Below are 23,410 nucleotides of genomic sequence, written 5' to 3'. Positions count from 1 at the left end.
GAGTGGCAAATATTATTCAAATGATAAATCTAAGTGTGGTGCAGAAGTACTTCTTTTGACGTTTACTGTCACTGAATGTAATAATTAAATATTTTTTAGCCAGATGGCTTTTTGTGAGACTTTTTACTGTTATACCTCACATGATTTATGTTATGTTATCTTGGAATAGTTATCTGTTACAGAGATTAATTAACAGAAGATATTGAAAGTGTTAATATCCATAGAAAATTGTTTCCCTTTGCTTTTTATTATTCCCTCTTTTCTGAGTTTGTGCAGTTGATCAGGATAAAACCTGGAAATGACAGAAAATAAAAATAATACCCAATGGAAATATATTGAGAGGCTCAATCTTGCAAGCTCTACCTACAGGGAATATTGCTTACTACCATGAGTTCAAATGAGATTACTTGCAGTAACAAGTATTAGGTTTCAGTCAGAAGTGTTTGCTGGATTGGACCCTGAAGTTGAAATCCTGGTCTTAATCAGTGAATTTTGTCACTTACTTTAGTGAGATCAGGATATTAGAGTATTACCCTACCACGTGAGAGACCAGCATGACTTTGTAGATGTCATCCTAGCCCAGAGGAGGATGGATATGCTCCATGGTGAAGGAGGGGAGGGAACACTGTTGAGCTAGGAAATTGCTGTGTTCATCTAACTGATTCAGCTGAAAGCACTGGCATCTCCTTGCTTTCAGGAAGTCAGAATCAAAGGGCAGGAAGAGGGATAGCAGAAAATGAAATTTTCAGTTTGTGTCCAAACACTATCTCATGAAAACTGGGCACAAAAGGGCACATTTTTTTTTTTGCACCATTTTAGCTGATTACAAGAGGATTTCTCTTAATTTACTTTTAAATGGCTCTGGTGAGAACTAAAAATGTTTCAAAACATCATGTACATCTAAAAATGTACGTTTTCCCCCTATTTTATTAGTGGGAGTGCTAGTCAGTTGTGTTCCTGTTTAGAAAGGGTATAATGGACTTTTACCTTCTTGTTCAATTTTCAACAAAGCCTTTAAAAGTGGCAGTCTTGCTGCACTTCATGCATTCCTTGCTTTGAAAGCCTTCTTTCACTTTTTAACTTAATGTAAAATACTACCAGAATAATAGCAATTTAGTGTAAGGTCATCCTGCTGGATCATCAATAGCGGAAATTGAACCTGGGACCTCTGTTCATAAAAGCATGAATCTTTACTGCCTGAGCTAAAAGACTTAGCTCTGTTAGCTCAAAGGCAGTAGCATATTCAAGAACTTCCCATGTGGTCCAATGACTAGAGAGGGACTGCGTAAGCATAATTTACATTTAACTTTTAATACATGTATTGACTCCTGCATCACTGTCCTAGTGACAACTTCCCAGCACCATTACCTCTTGTCCAAAGCCTGGAGGTGGGTTAGTCAGTAGCCAGTTGTTAATGGCTCTCATTTCAGACTGTATCTGCTGAATTTCCACACCATTCTTTTGGGCTACTTTTTTTTTTCCTGAGAAACTCTATTGCATGCCATTGCCATAATTTTATGTGCATAGGGTAGAGTTTAGGAACTTTAATATCCCACTTATTTTGTAGCGAGGGCATTTATATATATGTATTAAACATGGATATAAATAGTATTAATGTAAATGTTGATGTAGGAGAACTCTGTGCTATTCCATGGAACTAGCCCTGGAGAGTGGGACTTCTCTTGAACGATGAGGGGAAAATGTAGTCTGTAAACTTGATTCCTGGGTGACAGGTTTAATCAGCTCTACAATATACCGAATTTCTGCTGAACCCATGAGCAAGAATCCCAGGTTTGCTTGCAAATTATGACTCTTTCACATGGCAGTTTCCAGACACTTGTGACTTGTCATATTTAATTTTAAAAATTAAACACAGCCTTGAAGCTCTCAGCCCTGATTAGTCCAACTGGTGATATAAGGATCAATTTGTCTTCCTTTTAGCTTCATTTATCATGGGCAATAATTAGAATTCTGGAATCAGAACATATTTTTTCTATTATTTGGCTCTTTCTTGGGAAAGATGCATGAATAGGGACAAAGACTTTAAAAAAAAAAATATTTTCTCCCACACTGCTACAACACTGAACCTGAATTCCGCCCCCCATTTGTATCTTGTAAACTAAATCAATGTGAAGTAGCAATTGAAAAAAGAAAACGTGTATGCTATATCTAGCATTTTATATTGTAATAGACAATGTTACTCTTTTGTGCTTTCAATGAACCATGTGATCATCAAATAGACTTGTGAATACTGAGCATTTTGTGTATGCATATATAGCTGCTGCAGAAATGAAATGCTAAATTTTCCTTTCTGGAGCATGGAGTTACCTCCACACTTCACATTTTTGAAAATGTGGCTGTATGCTAAAAAGATGTACATAAAATGGCACCACTTTAATTGTCAGAGTCTGCTTTTTCTTCAGAATTATAGCTGTTAGTGCTAGTGCCCCAAATGAGTTACTTTTACTTCTTCTGTTAATGCTGCAGAACAAACACAGCTAAACACCGATGGAGCTGAAGATTCTGTTCCATCTTGAGCATCAACAGAATTGTTTGCTCAGTTCTAATCAAACACACCTGTGTAACCATTGTGAACAATGAGGTTGCACTGGTGTCAAGAGCATAATGTTGTCTGTTACAGCTATCCCCCATTCCATTTTGTTTCTTACAGCTGTCCCCATACTCCATTTTGTTTTTGTTCTCCTGTGGCCTCCCCTCCCTGGCTGTTAAGTTGTTTAGCAGAGCCACTGCCCTTTTCAAAGGGAGGGCCCCTTAAAGTTGTTTACCAAGAGCCATTGCCCTTCTCAAAGGGATGGCCACTTGTGCTAAGTGGGACCACTGCCCTGTTCAAAGGGTTAGTCCTGTTATCACCTTGTTAAACCTGGGCTCGGTGTAGGGTAGACAATGTCCAGCTGCAAGGCCTATTCTCTTTCCCCTGCTCTGAGCCAATTTCAGAAGTACTGGTGGGAAGACTGCCTAAGTTTGTCCTTAAAACCAGACATTTTGATCGCCTCAGAAAGGTTCCTCATTGCGCCTGTGTGGATCAGCAGGGGTTCTGGGGTCCTTTCTCGCTTTTGTTTTATTTGAGCGTACCCCCGTTTTTTGAACCCCCCCGCCGAAAGATCGAATTTGCTGCCTGAGAGATCTCCTGATATGGAGCCATTACCTAGCCTTCTGATGATCTTGCTGCTTACCTCTGCTGCTTCTTGGGCTAGTAAGAATCCCTCTGTGAACTCTCTATAATTTATTATTAATTTTAGCTTGCTAAGCTCTGCTCCTGTGGCTTTGGCCCGGGGCTCTCTGCTTTCCAAGCTGTATCCACTGCTGCCCAGCCACCATTCCTTGCTTCCTTGGAAGTGGATTCCTGGGCATTATACCACTCTTGCCGCTCTGTAACTCCCATAAACATAAGGAGGCACCTATAGGAATTAGGTTCTTAGTTCTAGATAAGTTGTATTTCTTTTGCATAGCTGTGAGTTAAGTTAGGTTTTAGAGAATTGTTTGTATTGTGCTCTGTAAGTTAGGTTTAAAAACTCTGTTCATTGTGTTCTGTTACTTGCTGATGTGAGTCCTTTGGTTAAGTTAGATTCAAAGATTTTGCTGTGTTCTGTATAGTTTGGTTAAGTCTGTCTCCTGCTGCCCCCCCTCCCGAGCTACTCCAGTACCCCATACCCTCAGTCTCTCTGCTGTTTAAACCTGCAGCCTGCCTCCCTCTCTGTCTCCTGAAGTTTGAATCTCGCCTCTGCTCACCTGCTCCTCTTCCCATTCCCCAACCTCTTCCTCTACCCCTCCTTTCTCTTCTCTCTCTCTCTTTTACCCCTTCCTCCTTTGACCCCCAAAACTCAATTGTATTACTGAAGTTCTTTAGCATAAACCCCATTGTTACCTTTTTCCTCTCTAACACACCTCAACATTTTACATTTTATACCACTGTGACCACCATTTTACCTAGAGTGGTTATTTACCACATTTTTCCCATAACTGATTAGTTGGCTATATGCTGCCTGTGACACCACCCTTTACATAAAATTGTTAGCTACCTGTTACATTTATACTTCCAGTGTTACATTGTTACCCAACTGTATTGACCCCACTTGTATTTACCCCACTATTGAAGACCCCCTATACTATTTGCTAAAAGAAACCCCTTCCCAGTTGTCTACCTTAACAAACCCCATACCCCTCACTATTGAATTTTCCCTGTTTTGGCATTTTCTTAATAAAGTTTATTTTGCACCCCACCTGTGTGGTAATTGCTCCCCAAGATCCCATATACCTGCTGGCAGGGACATAAAGTTTATTTTGCACCCCACCTGTGTGGTAATTGCTCCCCAAGATCCCATATACCTGCTGGCAGGGACAAATGTGACCTGTGGAACTTTTAATACTGGTGATAATGCACGACAACTCTGGCTTGATCAATGCTAAATTTACAAGACTGGCAATTGTAGAATGATGTTTTGTTTCTTTCCTTTGTAAACGGAGCACGTCATATGGAAAGTGATGCAAATACAAAACTCCATGATGGCATTTTAACAGAGTCACTTTTAAGAGTACAACTGCATTTTAAGAAATGTCCACAATTGCTACCTCTTATACTAAAATTCTAGTTCAGCCCTTGTTGTTATAGTTTATTTTCACTGAGGTTTAGGACACTAGTGTATTGAATTAAATTGTAGTCAAGTGACTCATAATTTATCCATTAATTTTAAAAAATAAGCTGTGTGTGGAAGTTTTATATTAGTACCTGAAAAGGGAAATGAAGAGTGACAAATTACTATTATAAAATATATATATAGTTCCTTAAATTTGCCCAGAGCTTTACAGAACATAAATAAATTGTAATCTCTATCAGAAATTGCTGCTTATGTACAATTCAAAAATTAAACTGAAAGGTAGCAAGATAGAGAGAACATAATTTCTTTTGTCCCCAGTGTTGAGGTCAGTGTTCATAACAGAGATTATTGGGGCATATATCCAGTGATAGCACTCCTTATTTTCCGTTCATAGGGCACTACATTGGGAAATTTAACGTTAATGGGGTATGCGTCTCCAACTAAATATATACCCCAAATAAAAACTACAAAATAGAAGACCAAAACAAAAGCCACCATAACTAAAGAATCCAGGGGAAAATGGTGGTTAAAGGCATATTTTAAAAATTAATAGTTTGGTCTTACTGAGGGCAATAAAAAGGAGCATAAACTCTGGCAAGTCAAGCGTAGAAGTACAATAAGGCAGGCTAAAAAAGAATCAGAAAAGCAACTAGCTAAGAATGCAAAAAACTAACAGCAAATTTTTTTTACATCAGAAGCAGAAAGCCTGGGAGTCAGTGCGTCCACTGGACAATTGAGGTGCTGAAGGAGCACACAAGGAAGACAAGTCCATTGCAGAGAATCTAAATGAATTCTTTGCTTCACTGTAGAGGAGCTGGGTGAGATTCTCACACCCAAGCTATTCTTTTTAGGTGACAGATATGAGGAACTGCACTAGATTGAGATATCAGTAGAGGAGGTTTTGGAATAACTTGATAAAATAAACAATAAGAAGTCACCAGGACTAGATGGTATTCACCTAAGAGTTCTGAAGGAACTCAAATATGAAATAGGTTACATACAAAAGTTAGTAGTTCTGCTACCATTTAAATCAGCCTGAGTAACAGATGACTGGAGAGTAGCTAATATAACACATGTTTTTAAAAACAGCTGTAGAGGCGATCCTGGCAATTACAGGCCAGTAGGCCTAACATCAGTCCTAGGCAGACTGATACTTTTATTCTTTACTATAGTTTCAACCAGACACATAGGTGAACATGATATGGTGGGGAAGAATCAACATGGTTTTGGTAAATGGAAATTATGCCTCACCAATCTATTAGAATTTTTGAGGGTGTCAACAGCCGTATGGACAAAGGTAATCCAGTTGATACAGTGTACTTGGACTTTTAGAAAGCCTTCAACAAGTCCCTTGCCAAAAGCTCTTAAGCACAGTAAGCAGACCTGAGATAAGAGGAAAGGTCCTCTCATGGATCAGTAACTGGTTAAAAGATAGGAAATAAAGGGTAGGAATAATTGCTCGGTTTTCCCAGTGGAGAGACATAAGCAGCAGGGTCCCCAAAGGAATTGTACTGGAACCTGTGCTGTTCAACATATTCATAAATGTTCTGGAAAAAGGGGTGAACAGCAAAGTGGCAAAATTTGCAGACAACGCAAAATTTGCAGACAACACAAAATTACTCGAGACAGTTAAGTAAAAAACCGACTGCAAAAAGTTACAAAGGGGATCTCACTAGACTAAGTGACTATGCAACAAACTAGCAGATGAATTCAATGTTAAGTATTGCGCCTTCGAAAAATAATCCCAATTATACATAAAAAATGATGGAATCCAAATTAGTTGTTATCACTCACAAAAGAAATACTGGAGTTGTGGTGGATAGTTCCCTGAAAACATCCACTCAGTGTGCAGCAGCAATCAAAAAAGCTAACCGAATGTAAGGAGCCCATTAGGAAAGAGAGAGAGAGGACAGAAAATATCGTAATTCTGCTATATAAATCCATGGTATGCCTGCTCCTTGAATACTGTATGCAGTTCTGGTCACACCATCAAAAAAAAATTATTAAATTGGAAAAGGTTCAGAGGAGGGCAACCAAATGCTTAGGAACATGGATCAGCTTCATACAAGGGGAAGAAAAAATACTGGGATTGTTCAGCTTAGAAAAAAAGATGACTAAGGAGGGATATGTTAGAGGTCTGTAAAATCTGAATGGTATGAAGAAAGTGAATAGGGAAGTGGTGTTTGCCCCTTCAGAATAACACAAGAAGTAGGGATCACTTGATGAAAATAATGGGCAGCAGGATCTAAAACAAATATAAGGAAGTACTTCCCACAATGCACAATCAACCTGTGGAACTCATTGCCATGGAATGTTATGAAGGCCAAAAGTATAAATGGGTTCAAAAAAGAATTAGATAAGTTCATGGAGGATAGATCTATCAGTGGTTGTTAGCCAAGATGGTCAGGAACACAACCCCGTGCACTGGATGTCCCTAAACCTCCAATTGCCAGAAACATCTGGCACTGGCCACTGACAACAGGAAACAGAGCAATGGGAAAGGAGGACAGAATGCATGGCAGGCTAACTCTACAATTCAGATCTGCCCTTCCATAGGGAAATGCCTGCCTCAACTGTGGCGAACTGTGGATCAGGGATTGGTCTAATTAGTCACCTACAGATCCACCTGTGATAACTGGCTATCATTTTGTGGGTGATAATCATCCTCGAACTCTGAGGGATTATTGACTACTATTGGGCTAGATGGACCATTGGTCTGGCCCGGTATGACTGTTCGTATGGTTTTTGTGTGTGTGATTCCATGAGTTATCTATGTGTTGGGAGCACAAACATTGGCGAGTTCTCCCTTTTTACTAACTTGATTTATCATGATTTTTTTTTGTCTTGGTGTGTCTCTTCCCTCTTCCCTACCTAATGGCACCCATTTAGATCCGTGGACATCATGTGGCTCAGTTGGATCCCCTAGGAATCTTGGACGCAGACTTGGATTCATTTGTTCCATCTGATTTAATCACTACTATTGATAAACTGGGTGAGAACCTCAAACTACTTTATATAAATCAATATGTTTGGCCAAAGGCATGTCTCGTGGTACAATGTATCCTCTGGAGAGAGTCACTAGGCAAGATAATTACAAAAACTGAGTATTTTTTTTTCTTGGTAGGACAACTATTAATTAGTGAAATGTTCCCCTAAGCTTGTGTATTATTTTATGATAAATCACTGTGACTTTGCTTTGATTGCGATACGTTTTATGTGAATCTAACCATTGACCACTCCTTTAGGAAATTTGAAAATAGAGCATTCCTTCATTCTTGCGCTACCTATTTGTGGAAGCAGCTGTAGCTTATTGTTCCAAGCTTGGGGAGATCAAGCATGCTTTTAGAACATTAGGGAATAGGGTGTGGATTGGCTGATGAGATGGTAATATATAATGTGAATTTGGCAATTTGAACAGATATATTGCAAGAGGATGGCTAAATCATTCCAGTGAAGCTTCTCCCTTCGCAGCTGGTTGCCACTGCATGCTATTTAGTTGGAACTTTTATGGTGGAGGGATATGGGGGACAAAAGAATTAAGAACAAGTGCGTAGTAAATGAACAGTTACACAATGCCCATGGTATCTTCCTGCTGTATTAAAAGGATTGGAAACAATCATACACAGTGCATGGTTCTGGTTCACATCTAAAGCGACTAATAGATATAGACATTTCTATAATTGCACATCACTCTGGTTTGAGTGCTATGTGGCTGAGATCTTAATTGTCAACTGAATCAAAGTCAAAATGCATCCTATTCGTTGTCACATAAGGGCTAGTTTCTAATAATTATTATCTTTAGTCTTATGGTCTTATTATTATGACTTAGATATTTCCAAAAAACATATTGGCCTGAAGAGTGGTATTATAAAGATACTAAAATCTTAATACAATAGTTCAGTGGTTGATAATTTTTCCTGTTCCTTAATTACTTCTGTGGAATAGCAGACTGCATTTTCATGAATGAACCTTTTTGTGAATGATACAGGCGCTACATATTTTTAAAAATAGTTTTGATATAAGTTCTCTGAATAAATGAAGAGATGCCCAAACTAATGTCTTACCCTCTCAATATGTATCCCATCTTCTTTTCTTAATTAGAAGAATCTGTCCAAGCTATATGTTAGAAGAAAAATAGGGATTGTAAAATTTTGAACACTGATTGTAAATCTCAGTCTTGTAGTCATCACTTAAGTGTCTTAAAACAGTGGTTCTCAAACTTTTTAGCAACTCAAGGACCCCCATTTTGATTTACAATTTTTCACAGACCCCCCCCCCCCGCCCAAAGCCGCTGCTCAGCCCCCGGCCGTGTCCCTCCTCTTCCCTGCCTCTTTCTGCCCCCTCCCCCCGTGAGTGTGCCCCATCCCTGCTCTTCCCCCTCCCTCCCAGTGCCTCCTGCACACCACTGAATAGCTGTTCAGGGATGTGCAGGAGGCACTGGGAGGGAGGGGGAGGAGTTGGTCAGTGGGGCCGGCGGCCCTGGACTTGACTCCCTGACTTGGACTCCAACTTGAGAAATCCTGTCTTAGAGGAATAGTGCAGTGTGTCCTTGTTCTCCAGGAATTGCTTTAGCTTTCTTAGATGGCATTTGTTTCAGAGATGAAGCAACATAATCAATATAGTAGCCAATGTTTTGAAAAGATAAGCTAAAGAAATGTTAGAATAAAGAGCACCTGCTAAAAAAGATCTACTAACATTGGAGCCTAAAATCTATCTCCTTAGTTGTCTTAAAGGTAGATACGTAAGTTGAATTTAATATCTGATCTTTCTTTTTTTGTATGGGAAAATTTGGACAGGAGATCAAATATGGTGCAAAGAGTGGATAAGCAGCATTCTAACAGATCTCTACTTTATTTTACATCTGTAATCCTCTTGGCCCTACTGCCTGTCCCAGATCTGGTGATCATTGTAGATGAGGCTCTCGGCTTCCTTCTATGATATAAAATCGATGTAGCTCTCCAGCCTATAAAGTAAAGAGATGTTTACACAGAGCATTGATTCTTTCTCCCTCTCCCTTTGGATCCTTAATTTGAATGAAATGACAATGGACACTTACTGATTTTTGATTTGCTTTTAATAATTTTATTTTCAAATACTAACATCCTGCAAATAGGGTTGATGAATTAAATCCTTGTGAGTTAAACAAGGTAGAAATAATATGTCAAGCAGCCTGAAGACAGATGAAACTTGAAATTGCATGTTTTAACCCCCCCTGCCACCTACCCTCAGTACTGTGGTGGTTTCTCTACTGTCATCAATACTGTCTGTAGTAAAAGTCCTTACTAGTTTCTTATATTGTCTCAGAAAAACAACCAACAAGCGTAACTCAAGGCCTTGGTGGAGAATATTCAGTGCCTCAACATTGTTCTTTCCCAAATGGGACCTGCTGTTTCGGAAAGGGGGACTCTCCCGCAAATGGGGACATACTTGTGTGCATGAGTTGGGAAGTACCTTCATTTCCTCTAGTTGGGAAAGGGAGCTGATCTTTGTGAAGAGTGTAGGCCAATAGCAGACTTTCCTCTTCTAGCCCATCATGTCTTTGGAGGAGAGCAGGGTTTCCTGGTGCTGCTCTCTTCAAGTGTTGGGGGGGAGAGCTGGCTATCATTGGCCTGCCCACAAAACTTCTAAAGGAGAGCCATGCAGTGCACGTTCCCAACTCCATGTATCTTCTTTCTTACACTTTATATCTCTCCCCCGTCTCTCTCTCTTTTTTTTTTTTTTTTTTTTTTTTTTTTTTAAAGTGACCCATGTAGCTTAGGGAGAGGATGAGAAGCAGATGGCATTAAATTGGTTAGAGTGGTGTGCAGGAGGAATGCTGCTAGCCAGCGATATCCCTTAGCTCTGCACTCCAAAGGCCAGTTAGATAAAACCCGATAGTATTCTAGGGTAATGAGAGCAAACAGATAGTTCAGATTTTTTTTATTGGATCTAAAGAATAGTACCCAGTTCTAGCTTTCTTAGTCATGCATGAAACAGTGTTATTAATGATTCATTCTGGGGTAGCCAAACCTTTTGTCACGTGTCCAGTCATTACAGTCAAGCTATGAGCCTAAACTGTCAAAGGATTTCTATTCTCTCTGGTTGATGCATTTTCCCTGACTTTACCTTTTGCTTCCCTCTTTGAAGTTTGTGTGTGCATGTCTGTCTGTGTGTTGCTGAAGTTTTTTTCTCTCTTATAGTCCCTTCTGCTACCTGGGATGGCAGCAAGAGACTTAAGGGCACTTCATAAAGTCCTGCACCTGCCCAGCACAGAGCTTTGCTGTGCAGTGACAAGTGCAGCACTATTATGAAAGCTTTGTTAGGAAGCAGAACTGGATTGTGTTTAAAGCCCAAAATGTCAAGTAATATGTAAAGTTATCTGAGATGAGTCCCCAAAACAGAGACACTCCCAGTTTTCTGGGTGATGTGATCATCTTGTGAGGATGAGAGCCTTTCCTTCCAGCCCCCTTTCAGAACAGGGAAAGAGACAGGTACTGATCTATTTAAAATGGGTCTGTCTTTAATGATGAAAAATTAAAAAGGAGAGCAGGAAGGCAAAAAATCATATCTGTCTTGCTGAAATCCATCAAGAAACCTGGTGCAATGCTGGTGCAATACTGGTGCAATGCATCCATCATGTGGGAGTTAGTGTTGCAGAAAACTCAAATTCCATTTCCTCCACCAAAGCAATGATTAACGCTAGTGGTGTAAGTGACCATCTGGAGAAAGAAATGGACATGACTTTAACCTCAGTGGAAAAAATATTTGCAGTACGTTTTCTTTCTTCATTCTTGTGCCACTATATAAATGAAAAATAAATCCTACAGTGACAGGTCTGTGTGGAAGTTACATTGTGTAGAAAGCCCTTTTTTCTACTTCATTCAGTCTAACTATCTCTAGCCCTCATGGATCATGAGATTATTGGACTTGAAACCAATTATTTGTCCAGGGTTGAATATTGTCCATCCTGGGCCTTAGGTGCATGTAATTTCTGTGTATAAATTTAATATGCTGGATCAAGGCAGGAAATAGTTCATGCACTCTTTGAAAAACATGGTAGCTGTTTGATTTTGCTTGGATGTTTGGAGTGTTAAAACAAGTCTTAAGGGGATGGATTAATGGGCAGAGTGCGGATGACGGGGTCAAAGCTACATGTTAAATGCAGGTTATTACATGGCTCTCGCTGCCTCTCATAGCAGGTGTGTCGGAATAATCTCTGATGTAGCTCCATAATTCCAGTGAGTTTGGCTCATTTTGTTTTTCCTCATTTGATCATCATCTTTAAGGAAATTCAATTGGTCTGGATCAGTTTTTCAGATTTGCTTGGCCAAAGGTTGTGTGTATATGTGCTTTTTAACTTGGACTCATTTATGCCCCTTATGTGCCTTTTATTAGAGGATTTTGGAAGTTAGCTGTATAATAACTTTCTTAAAAAGGGTTAGTCAGAACTCATGGGGTGACCCAAGCATGGAGGATGCCAAAATACCTGCAGCCCTGCAAAGGTATTTTTGTTAAGCTTCTCCAGGGGAGCATGATTTCTTCTAGAGCAGAAAAAGGTGAAGAAACTCTATTCTTAGTCCTTGGGGAGGCTCTCTTATCTGAGTCTGCTCTCTTGTACAAGCAAAATAATTATGATATGCTAGGAGCTGAGGAGTAATAATATCTGTTTTATTCAATTAATATAAAATTAACAAAATATAGGTAATTTTAAATTTAAAATACTTGCATCACTGTATGCTATGTGCAGTCTGCTACTCCTGATTATGGTACCTGTTACAAATGCGAGACGCAAAAAGCAGCTGTCACTGGGGAGGGGCTGTTGTCACAGGGATTTTGGGAAAAGAGGAGGGTTTCAACCTAAAACAGAGGTGGCAGAAATACTTAGTGTCAGCTATTAATGCTTGGGATATGGAGCGTTGACCTACCAGGGGGTGGTCTATATCTTTTGTGATGTTAATTACAGACTAGATGACTGTAGAGGTGACTTGACTGATCAGTCTCTGGTGGCTTTATATGAGAGCTCAATACTCGGGCAAGGTGAAGAAGGTGCATTACATGCATTGTCAGTGGCACAGATTAGTGGCTTCACGGGTGTCATGCTAGTAGCTAGCCTTATGCGGGTCAAGGAGCCATTCTGTGATTCCTTCTTGGTAAAATGACACACATGTTGCCTTGAGGGGAGTGCAGGGTTTTTCCCCCTCTTGAGATGATTTCATTTCTCCTCTTTGTTGTTTACATTTTCTATAAAAGGAAAGGCACTCAGGATTCCAGCTGTATTATCTTCATTGTGAAAAATAGTCTGCACTTTAATCAAAAGTGAGAGGTCTTTATTTTCTCCAATATGAGGCACTATCAGAACCCTGATTAATTTGGCTCACAGACACATGCATTGCATGGGAGAGATTAGTTTATGTTCTCATTCTCATTCGCAGCCTACTGGGAAGAGAGATGGCAGGGAAAGCACACAAGTCCTTCAGGGCAGTGGTTCTGAACCAGGGGTCTGGCACCCCCTGGGGGGCCACAAGCAGGTGTCAGGGGGTCTGCCAAGCAGGGCCAGCTTTAGACTCTGGGGCCCAGGGCAGAAAGCCAAAGCCTCGCTGCATGGGGCTGAAGCCCGAGGCTCTGAGTCCCACCACCTAGGGCTAAAGCCTGAGCAATGTAGCTTCGCAGGGGCTCCTGTGGATGTGGCCCTGGGCAATTGCCCTTTTTGCTACCCTCAAACACAGGTCCTAGCTTTTATATGCAGAAAAACAGTTGTGACATAGGTGGGGAGTGGAGTTTTTATAGCATGTTGGGGCTGGGGGAGGGCTTCAGAGAGAGAGGTTAAGAACCACTGGTTCAGGGAATCCAGCGCATACATGAACCTTTAGCATGACTTTGAGCACAAGTTCAATGCAGACCTTTGGCATGGCTTCTCTGAACCTCAGAAATAATGCTACACGAAATCCTGGGCATCATCTTGAAAAATTATCAGGAGTGTGACATCACGTGAAAAAGAAGCTAGATGCTTGCACTGTGAAACAGGAAAGGATGGCATGTTTATAAGTGATGGTGGCATGTAAGCGTGTGTCTGGTGGGATGTATGATATGAATGTTAGCAGAAAAAGGAAGTTGGAGTGTGGATGATGGGATTCCCTGGCTCACTGCTAAGTATTCCCCAGTAGCTCGTGATAGACAAATAGGGAAACTTACGAAGAGCCTCTAATGACCACACAAGATACTTGAATATCGTGGCCAGTAATACATATGTCCTGTATGTAGCGTCCCATGCATCAGTTCCCTTTAGGAGTTATATTTACAATACAGCTAGTTGCAAGAACACATTTTGCAAAATACTAATGCCTAAAAATAACTTCAGTGAGGCTTAAGCTCAAAGGTCCCTATCCCTTTAAACCTGAAGTGATGCTGTAGTAAATATGCAGTGCTGAGGTAAAAGACACAACTGTGCTGTTTGTGCACACATAGTGTCTATAAGCTAAAAAAGTCTGTAATATTCCATCTTGATTTTACAGAGATTTCTTACTTTTTTTATTTCTTTTATTAAAAGCTTTTCTTTTTAAAAGACCTAATTAATTTTTTCCTCTTGTTAAGGCTCAAAGGAACTGAGTCTGTACTCACCAGGGAATTGGTGGGAGAAGGGAAGGAGGCGTGGGGGAGGAAAGGTGAAATTCCCTTGTGTTTTAGATTCACGGAGCTTGAATCTGTCTATCTCTCCAGGATAGCCCAGGGAGGGAAAGCCTGGGAGGGGGAGAAAAAACCTGACTTCTCTGTGTTGTGATTCAAGAAGTTTGAATCACGGTAATCTCCTAGTGTACCCAAGGCGGGAAAGATCTGGGAGGAAGAAAAGAGCGGGAAGGGAAATGGTTTATTTCCCTTTGTTGTGAAACTCAAGGAATTTGGGTCTTGGGGTCTCCAAGGAAGGTTTTTGGGGGGACCAGAGTGCTCCAAAACACTATATTTTTGGGTGGTGGCAGCCTATCAAATCTAAGCTGGTAATTAAGCTTAGAGGAATTCATGCTGGTACCCCGTCTCTTGGACTCTAAGGTTCAGACTGGGAAATTATGCCATAACAGAGGCTTAAGCTCAAAGGTCCCTATCCTTTTAAACCTGAAGTGATGCTGTAGTAAATATGCAGTGCTGAGGTAAAAGACACAGCTGTGCTATTTGTGCACACATCACTTCTATTACATGTTCCACTGTTTGCATGACAGCGCATGAAAACCCTACTAAGTTGGAGAGTGAGTCAGCAAGGAAACAAATAAAAGTAAAGTTGGTGGCACTGCGTTCTCTGCTTTAGTGTCACAGACTCAGAACTAAATCTCCTAAATACTAGTAAATTGAACTGATTCAATTCTGTGTGTCTGTATATGTGCCTTTTTCAAATTTAAAGTGAAAAATGAAGTGCTATTTATCTACAATTACCATTTTTACTTATTTTAAATGAAAAGATTACATATTGGTAATACCATGCAAAAGTGTCAGTTCACTGATATTGTTAAGTAGTACACTGAGTTCCATAGTGGTTTGGCCTTTAAATTACTTAATTCTCTTCCCCCTTCTAGAATTTAAACATTGATCCCTTTTTTCTTTCCTTGTTAACTCTTAGATCTCTGGGTATTATTCAGGCTGTCAGTCAATGAATGCTAAAGTACTTGCTTACAGTATGTGTTCAGTCTGTAATGGGTTAAGACTGTTTCCTCGTGCAGAACCTTCACCATGTACTTTGAGCCATGCTGTGATGCTTGTTGGTCTTGTACATACCTCATTTCTTGGAACTGCAAAAGATAGGTTAAAGATTGGCAGAAACTGATTTCTTGGCCTCGGCAGATTCAAAGATCCCTAAATCAAGGATGGAGATGATGCATTCTTTTCACAGTACCTGGCCTTCAGAGAAACTGATTTATGTACCATCTGGTTCAAATCTGAAGTTATTGGTAGGACTTCTGTTACTAATAGCAAAGTCAGGGTCAGTTTCACCTCCTAACATTAAAATGAGACCCTAAGATTTTTTGCCCCTGTGGTCTTCCAGGTCAAATGTAACATAGATAAGCTGTTTGATGGCAGGTGTAAAATAAATTGAAAATCTCAGTGAATATCCCCATCTTGTAAACTAATTGGCATTCTAGTTGGCAGTCTCAAAAGCCAAGGACTGAACGTGTGTTTAATGCAATTATAGCTCAGCTTCTGTTCCATCTCTGTATAATTACTTCTGATTTTTGCTGCTGCTGCTGCTGCTATTATTAGGCAATGGGGACAGTAATTTATTGTATTGCCCAGTGGTTGTATAAAAGTATTCTATTGGCCAAAAGGCTGCTAATTATTTTATTTGTTATGATCTTACTTATAAACTTTCTAATTTTTACACTTTTAGGTTGTAGGAAGAGTTTCACGGAATACAACTTCATGCACCTATCATTGTTTTCAAAAGAGTATAAAGAGAGATTTTGAGAGGAGAGTTGCCAGAAGTACCTGGAATGAACTCAAATATAATATGTATATTTTTTGTTCCCAAAAATGCATTGGGCACAAAAAAAAGTAGTAGTAAGGGAATTGTCCGGTCCCTCCCTGAAAAGCTTGCAGTTTAAATTTAAAAATTACACCAGTGAGAATCATAAAGTAAAAATTTGTGAAGGTAGGACAAGGGTTATGGTGTGATGGTTAACCTATGTATGCATCTTGAATCTGTTGAAAACTCTCATTTTTCGTGTATTGCCACATTTCATGGCAGAAGTGAGTTAATATGAAATTAAAAAAAAAAACAACCCTAAAGTAATAGGAACTTGGAACACAGTGAAAGTGCCATATTATTCCCCATGTTGAAGGTTTTCTGGCACGTGCAGCCTTCCATTGGAATATTGTACCACTTGCTTGCATAGCAGGTACCAATCAATAGATGGAATTTGCATCTTCATCTAATAAATATCTTGAAAACTCTGCCAATGTGCTTGTTAAATATGGAAATCTCCAAATGTGTGGTGTGCATTACAATCTGGCAATTGGAAATATTTTCACTTTTCCCCAAGGGTAAGGTGTGTTACAATCTGCTTAAACTTTCACTGTGTATTGTCTTGACCAGGACATTCTGCCGCTTTAGCTTGTGCTTTTTGTCTCCCCGCCCCCTCTCACCAATTGACACGCTGTAGGGCTTTATGGTTTGCACGAATCTGACTTGGACAAGGTTTTTCGATTGCCTACGATCACCTTCATAGGAGGAGATGAGACTGCTCTTTCTTTACGAGAGATCATCAAGCGGCTGGAGGTCAGTGTGGCGATTTATCTTATGTAACTGCGTTCATCCAGGTGGAAGCGAGCTGCTGTTGTCAGTTTGTATATTATGAAATTGGTCCATTCCACTTCAGTTGATAAGACACATAAGAGAACTTCAGATGGCATTAAAGGTGACCCTAGAGCAGTGGGTCTCAACCTGCAGGCCAATCAGCACAGAGTTGCAGCCCATGTGTCATCTCAAGGCCATACAGATAGTATTGGATGCAGCCCACATAATACATTGTGGGGTACAAAGGCGGCCCTCAGTGGTGAATAGGTTAAGAACCACTGCCCTAGAGTTTCTATAAATGGTAGAAGCCATCGGGTCATCTTTCAAATGCCCCAAATAATCAGAGTAATGGAGGAGATGCTGGTGGGCCGTGCAGCACAATACTAACATAGGCCCTATTCCTGCAAGGGGATCATGCTAGCCGATCGCTTTGCAGGATAAGGGCCTTTAAAACATTCCTGTGTGTTTTCTTTGGGTCTGTCAGAGACAAACTCCTTGTAGGCCACTAGCTTCCGTTCCGTGCATTTCCCCAGGATGCATTATGAGCTTGATCCTGCAGCCTTGACATCAGTGTGACTCTTTCCTGTGTAATGACTTTGGGATTGGGCCCTAAACTCACCTCAGTATAGATTGGAAACGGCTTGTATGATAGTAGCTTTCCCCCCAACTCTTGCATAGTTATATTTTTTTCCCAATAGCTGATGTAATTATGCCATATGAATTCAGTGAAACTCGAAATGGTTAACAAAATAATGCAGGAAGAACCCAAAATGAGAGAGAACATTAGAAATGAATCAGTACAGTGTCTGATCTTGCTGGATGCTCCTATGAAGTGCTGAATGCTCTCACCACTGGCTCTTCAGCACTTTGCAGGATCGGACTCATAGCACATACAGGGGCACTGTAGGGGATCCATGGTCATTTTCTACATTGCAGACTTAGCATGTATCTTTTCAGTTTGCTTTGTGCCTGACTGTCTTATCTCCCAGCTATTTATGTGGCAATTTTAAAAGTGCCAGGCTTTTTTTAATCTATTTGTACATCACGTACTCATAAAACAAAACATGCTATCAAGTAAAAAAAATCATTTAATTGCAGAAATTTGGATTGGCTTTGTCAACATTATCACAGTCAGACCCTCTTGTATATTTGGATTTGGTGCTTTTTTTCCTGTAGAAATCTCTGTATTTGGTGCTCCTATTAACTTCTTTTATGTATAATATATATGTCCAGTGAACATTTCCTCTAAAATAAATAATAAAAAACTTAGAAATATACACAATGACGAACTAAGGAGTTACTTCCAAAATATGTTGATTTTTTCCCATTATTAAAGACAAAATTAGATTACTTCCCTTACCCTCTCAGTGTAGTTGGAAATCTGAAACTGATTCCTAGCCTTTTAAGAATTGACAGCTATCAAACAATTTGCTTGGGGTTTCATAAATATCTTTCACTGTCTTTACTACTTGATTTCAGGTGATTTTTTTTTTTTTAAAACCCTTTGGATACATTTTGATAACCAATTTGAATTTTTTCCTGGAACATCCAAAGCAATGACTATGATCTGTCTATAATTTTTTTTTTTGTCAGTTAGGTGAACTTCATTGATTAGTTTAGAGCATATATATATTGACCTACTTTTAATGGTTATTACCAGGTGAGAAAAATCTTCCAGATTCCAAGTGACTGAAATATTAGTTTCTCTGGTGAAAGTTTGTGGGGCTTGGGAACAGGCAAATTCAGGATTTAGTAAAAGAACTAAATTGCTTACAGCCTCTAGAAAGAATTAATACAAAAGGGAAGGAAATCACAGTTTAATACAGGGAGGTGATGGGAATGATCATGTAAATAAACTATTTGCTTTAATTTTAAAATACCTGTCCTACTTCTCCCAATCCATGAACTCTCAAAGTTGTAAGTTTCTGGACTTCATGTTTCTTCTCCTAGAATACATACTGTCAGCACATTGGACTGGAATTCATGTTCATCAATGACGTGGAGCAATGCCAGTGGATCCGACAGAAGTTTGAAACTCCTGGTGTCATGAAGTTTACAAATGAGGAAAAACGGACATTGTTAGCTAGGCTGGTGCGCTCCACGAGGTATGTTGGGGTTTGTCCGGCAACATTTTGTTTTTTATTTCTTTTGAGGGGAGGAAGGGATAGATCACATTCTTGGGTATTTCCATGGCTTTTGTGACACAGTTAGCAGCAAATTCACTGGTTTGTGTTGGAGGTTTGAGCAAATGTTTTAACAAACCATTCCATATAAGTAGTTTAGAGTTCTTTTCAGACAAACTATGAAGAGTGGCTTTGAATGCGGTTGCTGAGGTTTCCCAGCCAGTCTTACCTTCTAAAGTATCTGATTGTCCACGATACTCTGTGTACTTTTCCCCACTCTGGTGCCCCAAAACTGAAAAACCATTGTAACTGGCCCTCTCAGAATTTCCCTGGTGTGAGGAGAATCCCCAGGTGGTGTGTTGAGTAGACATTTTCATCCTGTATTGGACATAGATGGCATGGCCAGGTTATCCCTGCAACCAACTGATGCTCTACTGCCAGAATGGCCTCTTGGGGTCAGGCCAACCAGACATAACTTAGCACAGTGTTTTTCAAACTGGGGGTAGCAACCCAGTACTGGATCACGGCATGTAAGGCACTGGGTCACCTTGCTCTGGTCAGCACTACTGACTGGGATGTTAAAAGTATCGTTGGCAGTGCTGCTCAGTTCAGGCAGGCTAGTGCCTACCTTTTCCAACACCGTGCTGTGCCCTGGAAGCAGTTAGCAGCAGGTCTGGCTTCTAGGCAGGGGGGCCATGGGGCTTCATGTGCTGCCTCTGCCCTGAGCACCAGCTAATGGGAGCTAGGGAGGCGGTGCCTGTTGGCGATAGTCGTACAGAGCCACTTGTGCACCTCTGCCTAGGAGACAGACCTGCTGCTGGCCGCTTCTGGGATGCAGTGTAGTCCATGGTGCCAGGACAGGTGGGAAGCCTGCCTCTGCACCCCAGCTGCACTGCTGACCGGGAGCAACCAAAGGTAAGTCTGTGCCCCAACCCTGCGCCCCAATCTCCTGCCCCAGCCCTGAGCCCCCCCTCAAACCTGAACACTTTCCTGCACCCCAAACCCTCCATCCCCAGCCCCACCCGAGAGCCTGAACTCCAGCACAGAGCCCTGACCCCCTCCTGCGCCCTGCCCCAGCCCCGAGCCCCCCCAAACCCAGAACCCTCCAAACCCCCCAGCCCCACCCCAGAGCCTGCACCCCCAGACCAGAGCCCTGACCTCATCCTGCACGCCAAACCCCTTATCCCCGGCCCCACCCCAGAGCCTGCGCCCAGAGCTGTGACCCCCTCCTGCACCCCAACCCTCTGTCCCAGCCCAGAGTCCCCTCCCAAAACGTGAACCCCTCCTGCAGCCCAACCCTTTGCCCCAGCCCTGAGCTCCTCCCATACCCCAAATCCCTCATCCTCAGCTCCGTTGTGTCACGGGTCCCCAGAAAAAAAGTTTGAAAACTAGCTTAGCGCATTCCCCAGGTTTCAGAAAGCTGTACCAGGAGAGAACAGGATTTGGAAGCATAGAGGTAACTTAAAGGCATGTCTGTTTCGCCTCTTCTGAGCTATGCCTAATTCAGCTCTACCATGGCACTCTGTCTGAACCCACAGACTTTTTTCATCTCCTGTCTGTTTAGTGATCTGAATTTTAAACAAGTTGAAGGAGGCATCTAGTTCCCAGTACACTGAAATCCACATCTCAACAATCACTCCCCCGCTTGGCACCCATATTGACTGTCTCTGTGGCGCGGTCATAGAGTATGAGGGCCTCCCTACCTTCTTGCACGGGGAGCTAAGCTTGCTGCCTGTTCTGTACATAGTTATCCACAGGACTGGACTTCATTTCTCATTGCTGGCCATCTGGCATCTTTGACAAACACTGCAGTCAGCACAAGATAGTGACACTGATTTAGAGAGTGATTAATGGGAATATATTTCTTTACTAGATTCTTTTCCCCCTCCCCCCAAAAAAGAGAGGGAGAGGCAGTAGAAAACTGTTACAAATGAAGTTCCAGCAGAAGGTACTGAAGTTTTTGTCACTCTCTGCGGTGTTTGGCAATATTTTTAGTTGGGGAGACAGCAGTGCATCATTCTTGTCCAATTTTAAATGTTAATGAAACAGAAAGGAATTTTAGTCAGACACTTAATAATCAGGTGAACATGGCATTTAAGTGACAGGTTGTTAAACAGCTTGTCTGTATGACGTTTCCTCATTTATCTTCCTGATGCAGAAATTTGCATTACCTCTGCCTGTGTAAGCTGTGGAGGGACCTGATTTTGACCAACAGGAAGGAGCCAAACACTTCACCAAATTTTGTTTTGTCTATGGAAAATCCAGAAAAGTATTTTAGATGAATTACTGTCCCAGCCAGCTGTGGACGCAATTTCTACTGAAAAAGGTTGAAAGTGCTAAATCCATTGCTGTGCAAAATCTGCTTCATACTCTTCGAGTTTGCAGTCTTGTAGCTTATCATGCTAAGAATCATTTTTTTAAAAATGTTTATTCCTTCGCAAGTTGCTAATATCACCTTAGATTTTAAAATTCAGTTTTAATAATCCAACATCTTCTTCTCATTTGTTTACTGGTAGATGTAGAAATGGCATCTAACTCAATTTTTTATTTTAGAAAATATGTCCATTGTATATCTCTGGAGACTCACACAAATGATAAACACAGGCAATATTAGGCCCTGATTGTCCAGTCTGATTCATGTGGCCAGACTCTAATGGCTGCACACCAGCTGGTGGGATCAAGGCCTTTCTAGGCATGTCTGTCTCTCTCCCTCCCTCCTTCTCATGTACAAGTCCCCATGGTGTTTAGTTTCACAGTCTGGCAGGGAGGAAGTGTAAATTTAATGAAAGCTGTTACTTTAAAAAACAAACAAATCACTCTGTGTGTAAAATATATTTGTGAAAGTTCAACCTGAATTTCAGCTAATTCAGAGAAAAAATTAGGTTATTAAAGTTTGTTTTGCATATATCTATATAATTATCGACAGATTTTTTTTTTCTTTGGTGAAATTTCAACTTTAACAACCTTGGCCTGAATTAACTGCCATTGTCCCTTGAAAGGTGTGATGAGACTACCAAATTGATTGTTTGGGAAGTTTCTGACTTGGCTGGTTCAAATATCCTGTGGACCTGGAGGTTACATCTAAGATGTCAGGCCCTAGGCAGCATGTCCTTTTTCTCTTCTTCAGAATATAGACTAGTCAGAATCTGATCAAAATACTAATAAAGCCGTAGAACACCCTTCTAGTGGTAGTAACCAAGTCTTATGTTTCTTTAGATGTTACAAGCAGTCCTTCAGGTAAGGTGCACTGATATCTCCTTACTATCCACATACAAGCATATTGCCCTCTTGAACCGCCACAATGGATTTGTTTTTCCAAATGATATTTTAGAACCCAAATGTTACCAGGGGAAGGGGAAGAGAGACCTTTTGTTCTTATTTGAGTGATTGCTCATGACCATTCCACATTAGACGTGCATGCACTGTGTGTACTGTGCTCAGAATTTTTTCCGGAAGTGGTATCCGTTGGGCTGTGTCTAGCTCCTTCTGGTGCCGCATGCTTATGCACCAGTATAAGGGGTACTGTCAGCCCCACACCCTCTCAGTTCCTTCTTACTGGCCTTGACAACTGCTGGAACAACTCCTTGTGCTTTGGCAAGTCATTATTTTGTGGTTTCTCTTCAGCATAGTTAATTAGTCTTCTCATATGAGATGTCCATTTGCTTCCTTAAAGGATTAGAAAGACTTTACCCTCAGATTCACAAACCAGTTCTGCCTTGGGACCTAAACCTGGTCCTGTCAAGACTCATGGGCCTTCCCTTTGAACCACTAGCATCGTGCTCTCTGCTGTATCTCTCCTGGAAGGTTGCTTTCCTGGTGGCGTTACCTCAGCCAGAAGGGTCTCCGAAATCAGGACCATTACATCAGAACCACTGTATATGGTATTCTTCCAGGACATGGTTCAACAGTACTCCCACTTGGTATTTCTTTCAAAGGTAATCTTGTGGTTCCATAGTAACCAGGCTATTTTCCTGCCAGTTTTCTTCCCAAAACCATGCAGGAATTCAGAGGAGAAGCATCTCCACTCGTTGGATGTTGCATGCCCTAGCCTTCTACACTGAGATGACCAAGCTGTTCTGTAAATCCACTCAGCTCTTCATGGTAATAGCAGATAGGATGAAAGGCTTACCTGTTTCAGCCCAGAGAATCTCATCCTGGATAATTTCCCGTATTCATACATGCTACAAGCAGGCAGGCATCCCAACTCCTGCCATCTTGACTGCCTACTCGATGAGAACTCAGGCCTCATCAGTGTTTCTGGTTGTCAGAGCAGTGATCTGGTTGTCAGTGCGTGCCTTCTCCTCCCACTATGCCATCACCCAACAGGTTCGAGATGACACCTGGGAGAGCACTATTGCAATCCTCATGTCCAGGAACTGCAAGCCCCGCTCCTTGGGTACTGCGTGTGAGTCACT

At 41.1% G+C, this 23,410-nt stretch overlaps 1 protein-coding gene across 2 annotated transcripts in view; it reads left to right on the top strand.

Annotated features, from left to right (window-relative positions):
* OGDHL (oxoglutarate dehydrogenase L) overlaps positions 1–23,410 on the top strand; it is a 115,545-nt gene that overhangs the window by 31,942 nt on the left and 60,193 nt on the right. For both annotated transcript variants that reach the window (XM_032804728.2, XM_032804735.2), the window contains exons 4-6: positions 7,506–7,608; positions 16,739–16,854; positions 18,823–18,977. In XM_032804728.2, coding sequence (XP_032660619.1) covers positions 7,506–7,608; positions 16,739–16,854; positions 18,823–18,977 — 374 coding nt within the window. The remainder of the gene's footprint in view (positions 1–7,505; positions 7,609–16,738; positions 16,855–18,822; positions 18,978–23,410) is intronic.

The sequence above is a fragment of the Chelonoidis abingdonii genome, chromosome 15, assembly GCF_003597395.2.
Source record: "Chelonoidis abingdonii isolate Lonesome George chromosome 15, CheloAbing_2.0, whole genome shotgun sequence".
In the NCBI taxonomy this organism is placed as follows: domain Eukaryota; kingdom Metazoa; phylum Chordata; order Testudines; family Testudinidae; genus Chelonoidis; species Chelonoidis abingdonii.
This window is presented reverse-complemented; position numbering and strand designations above follow the sequence as displayed.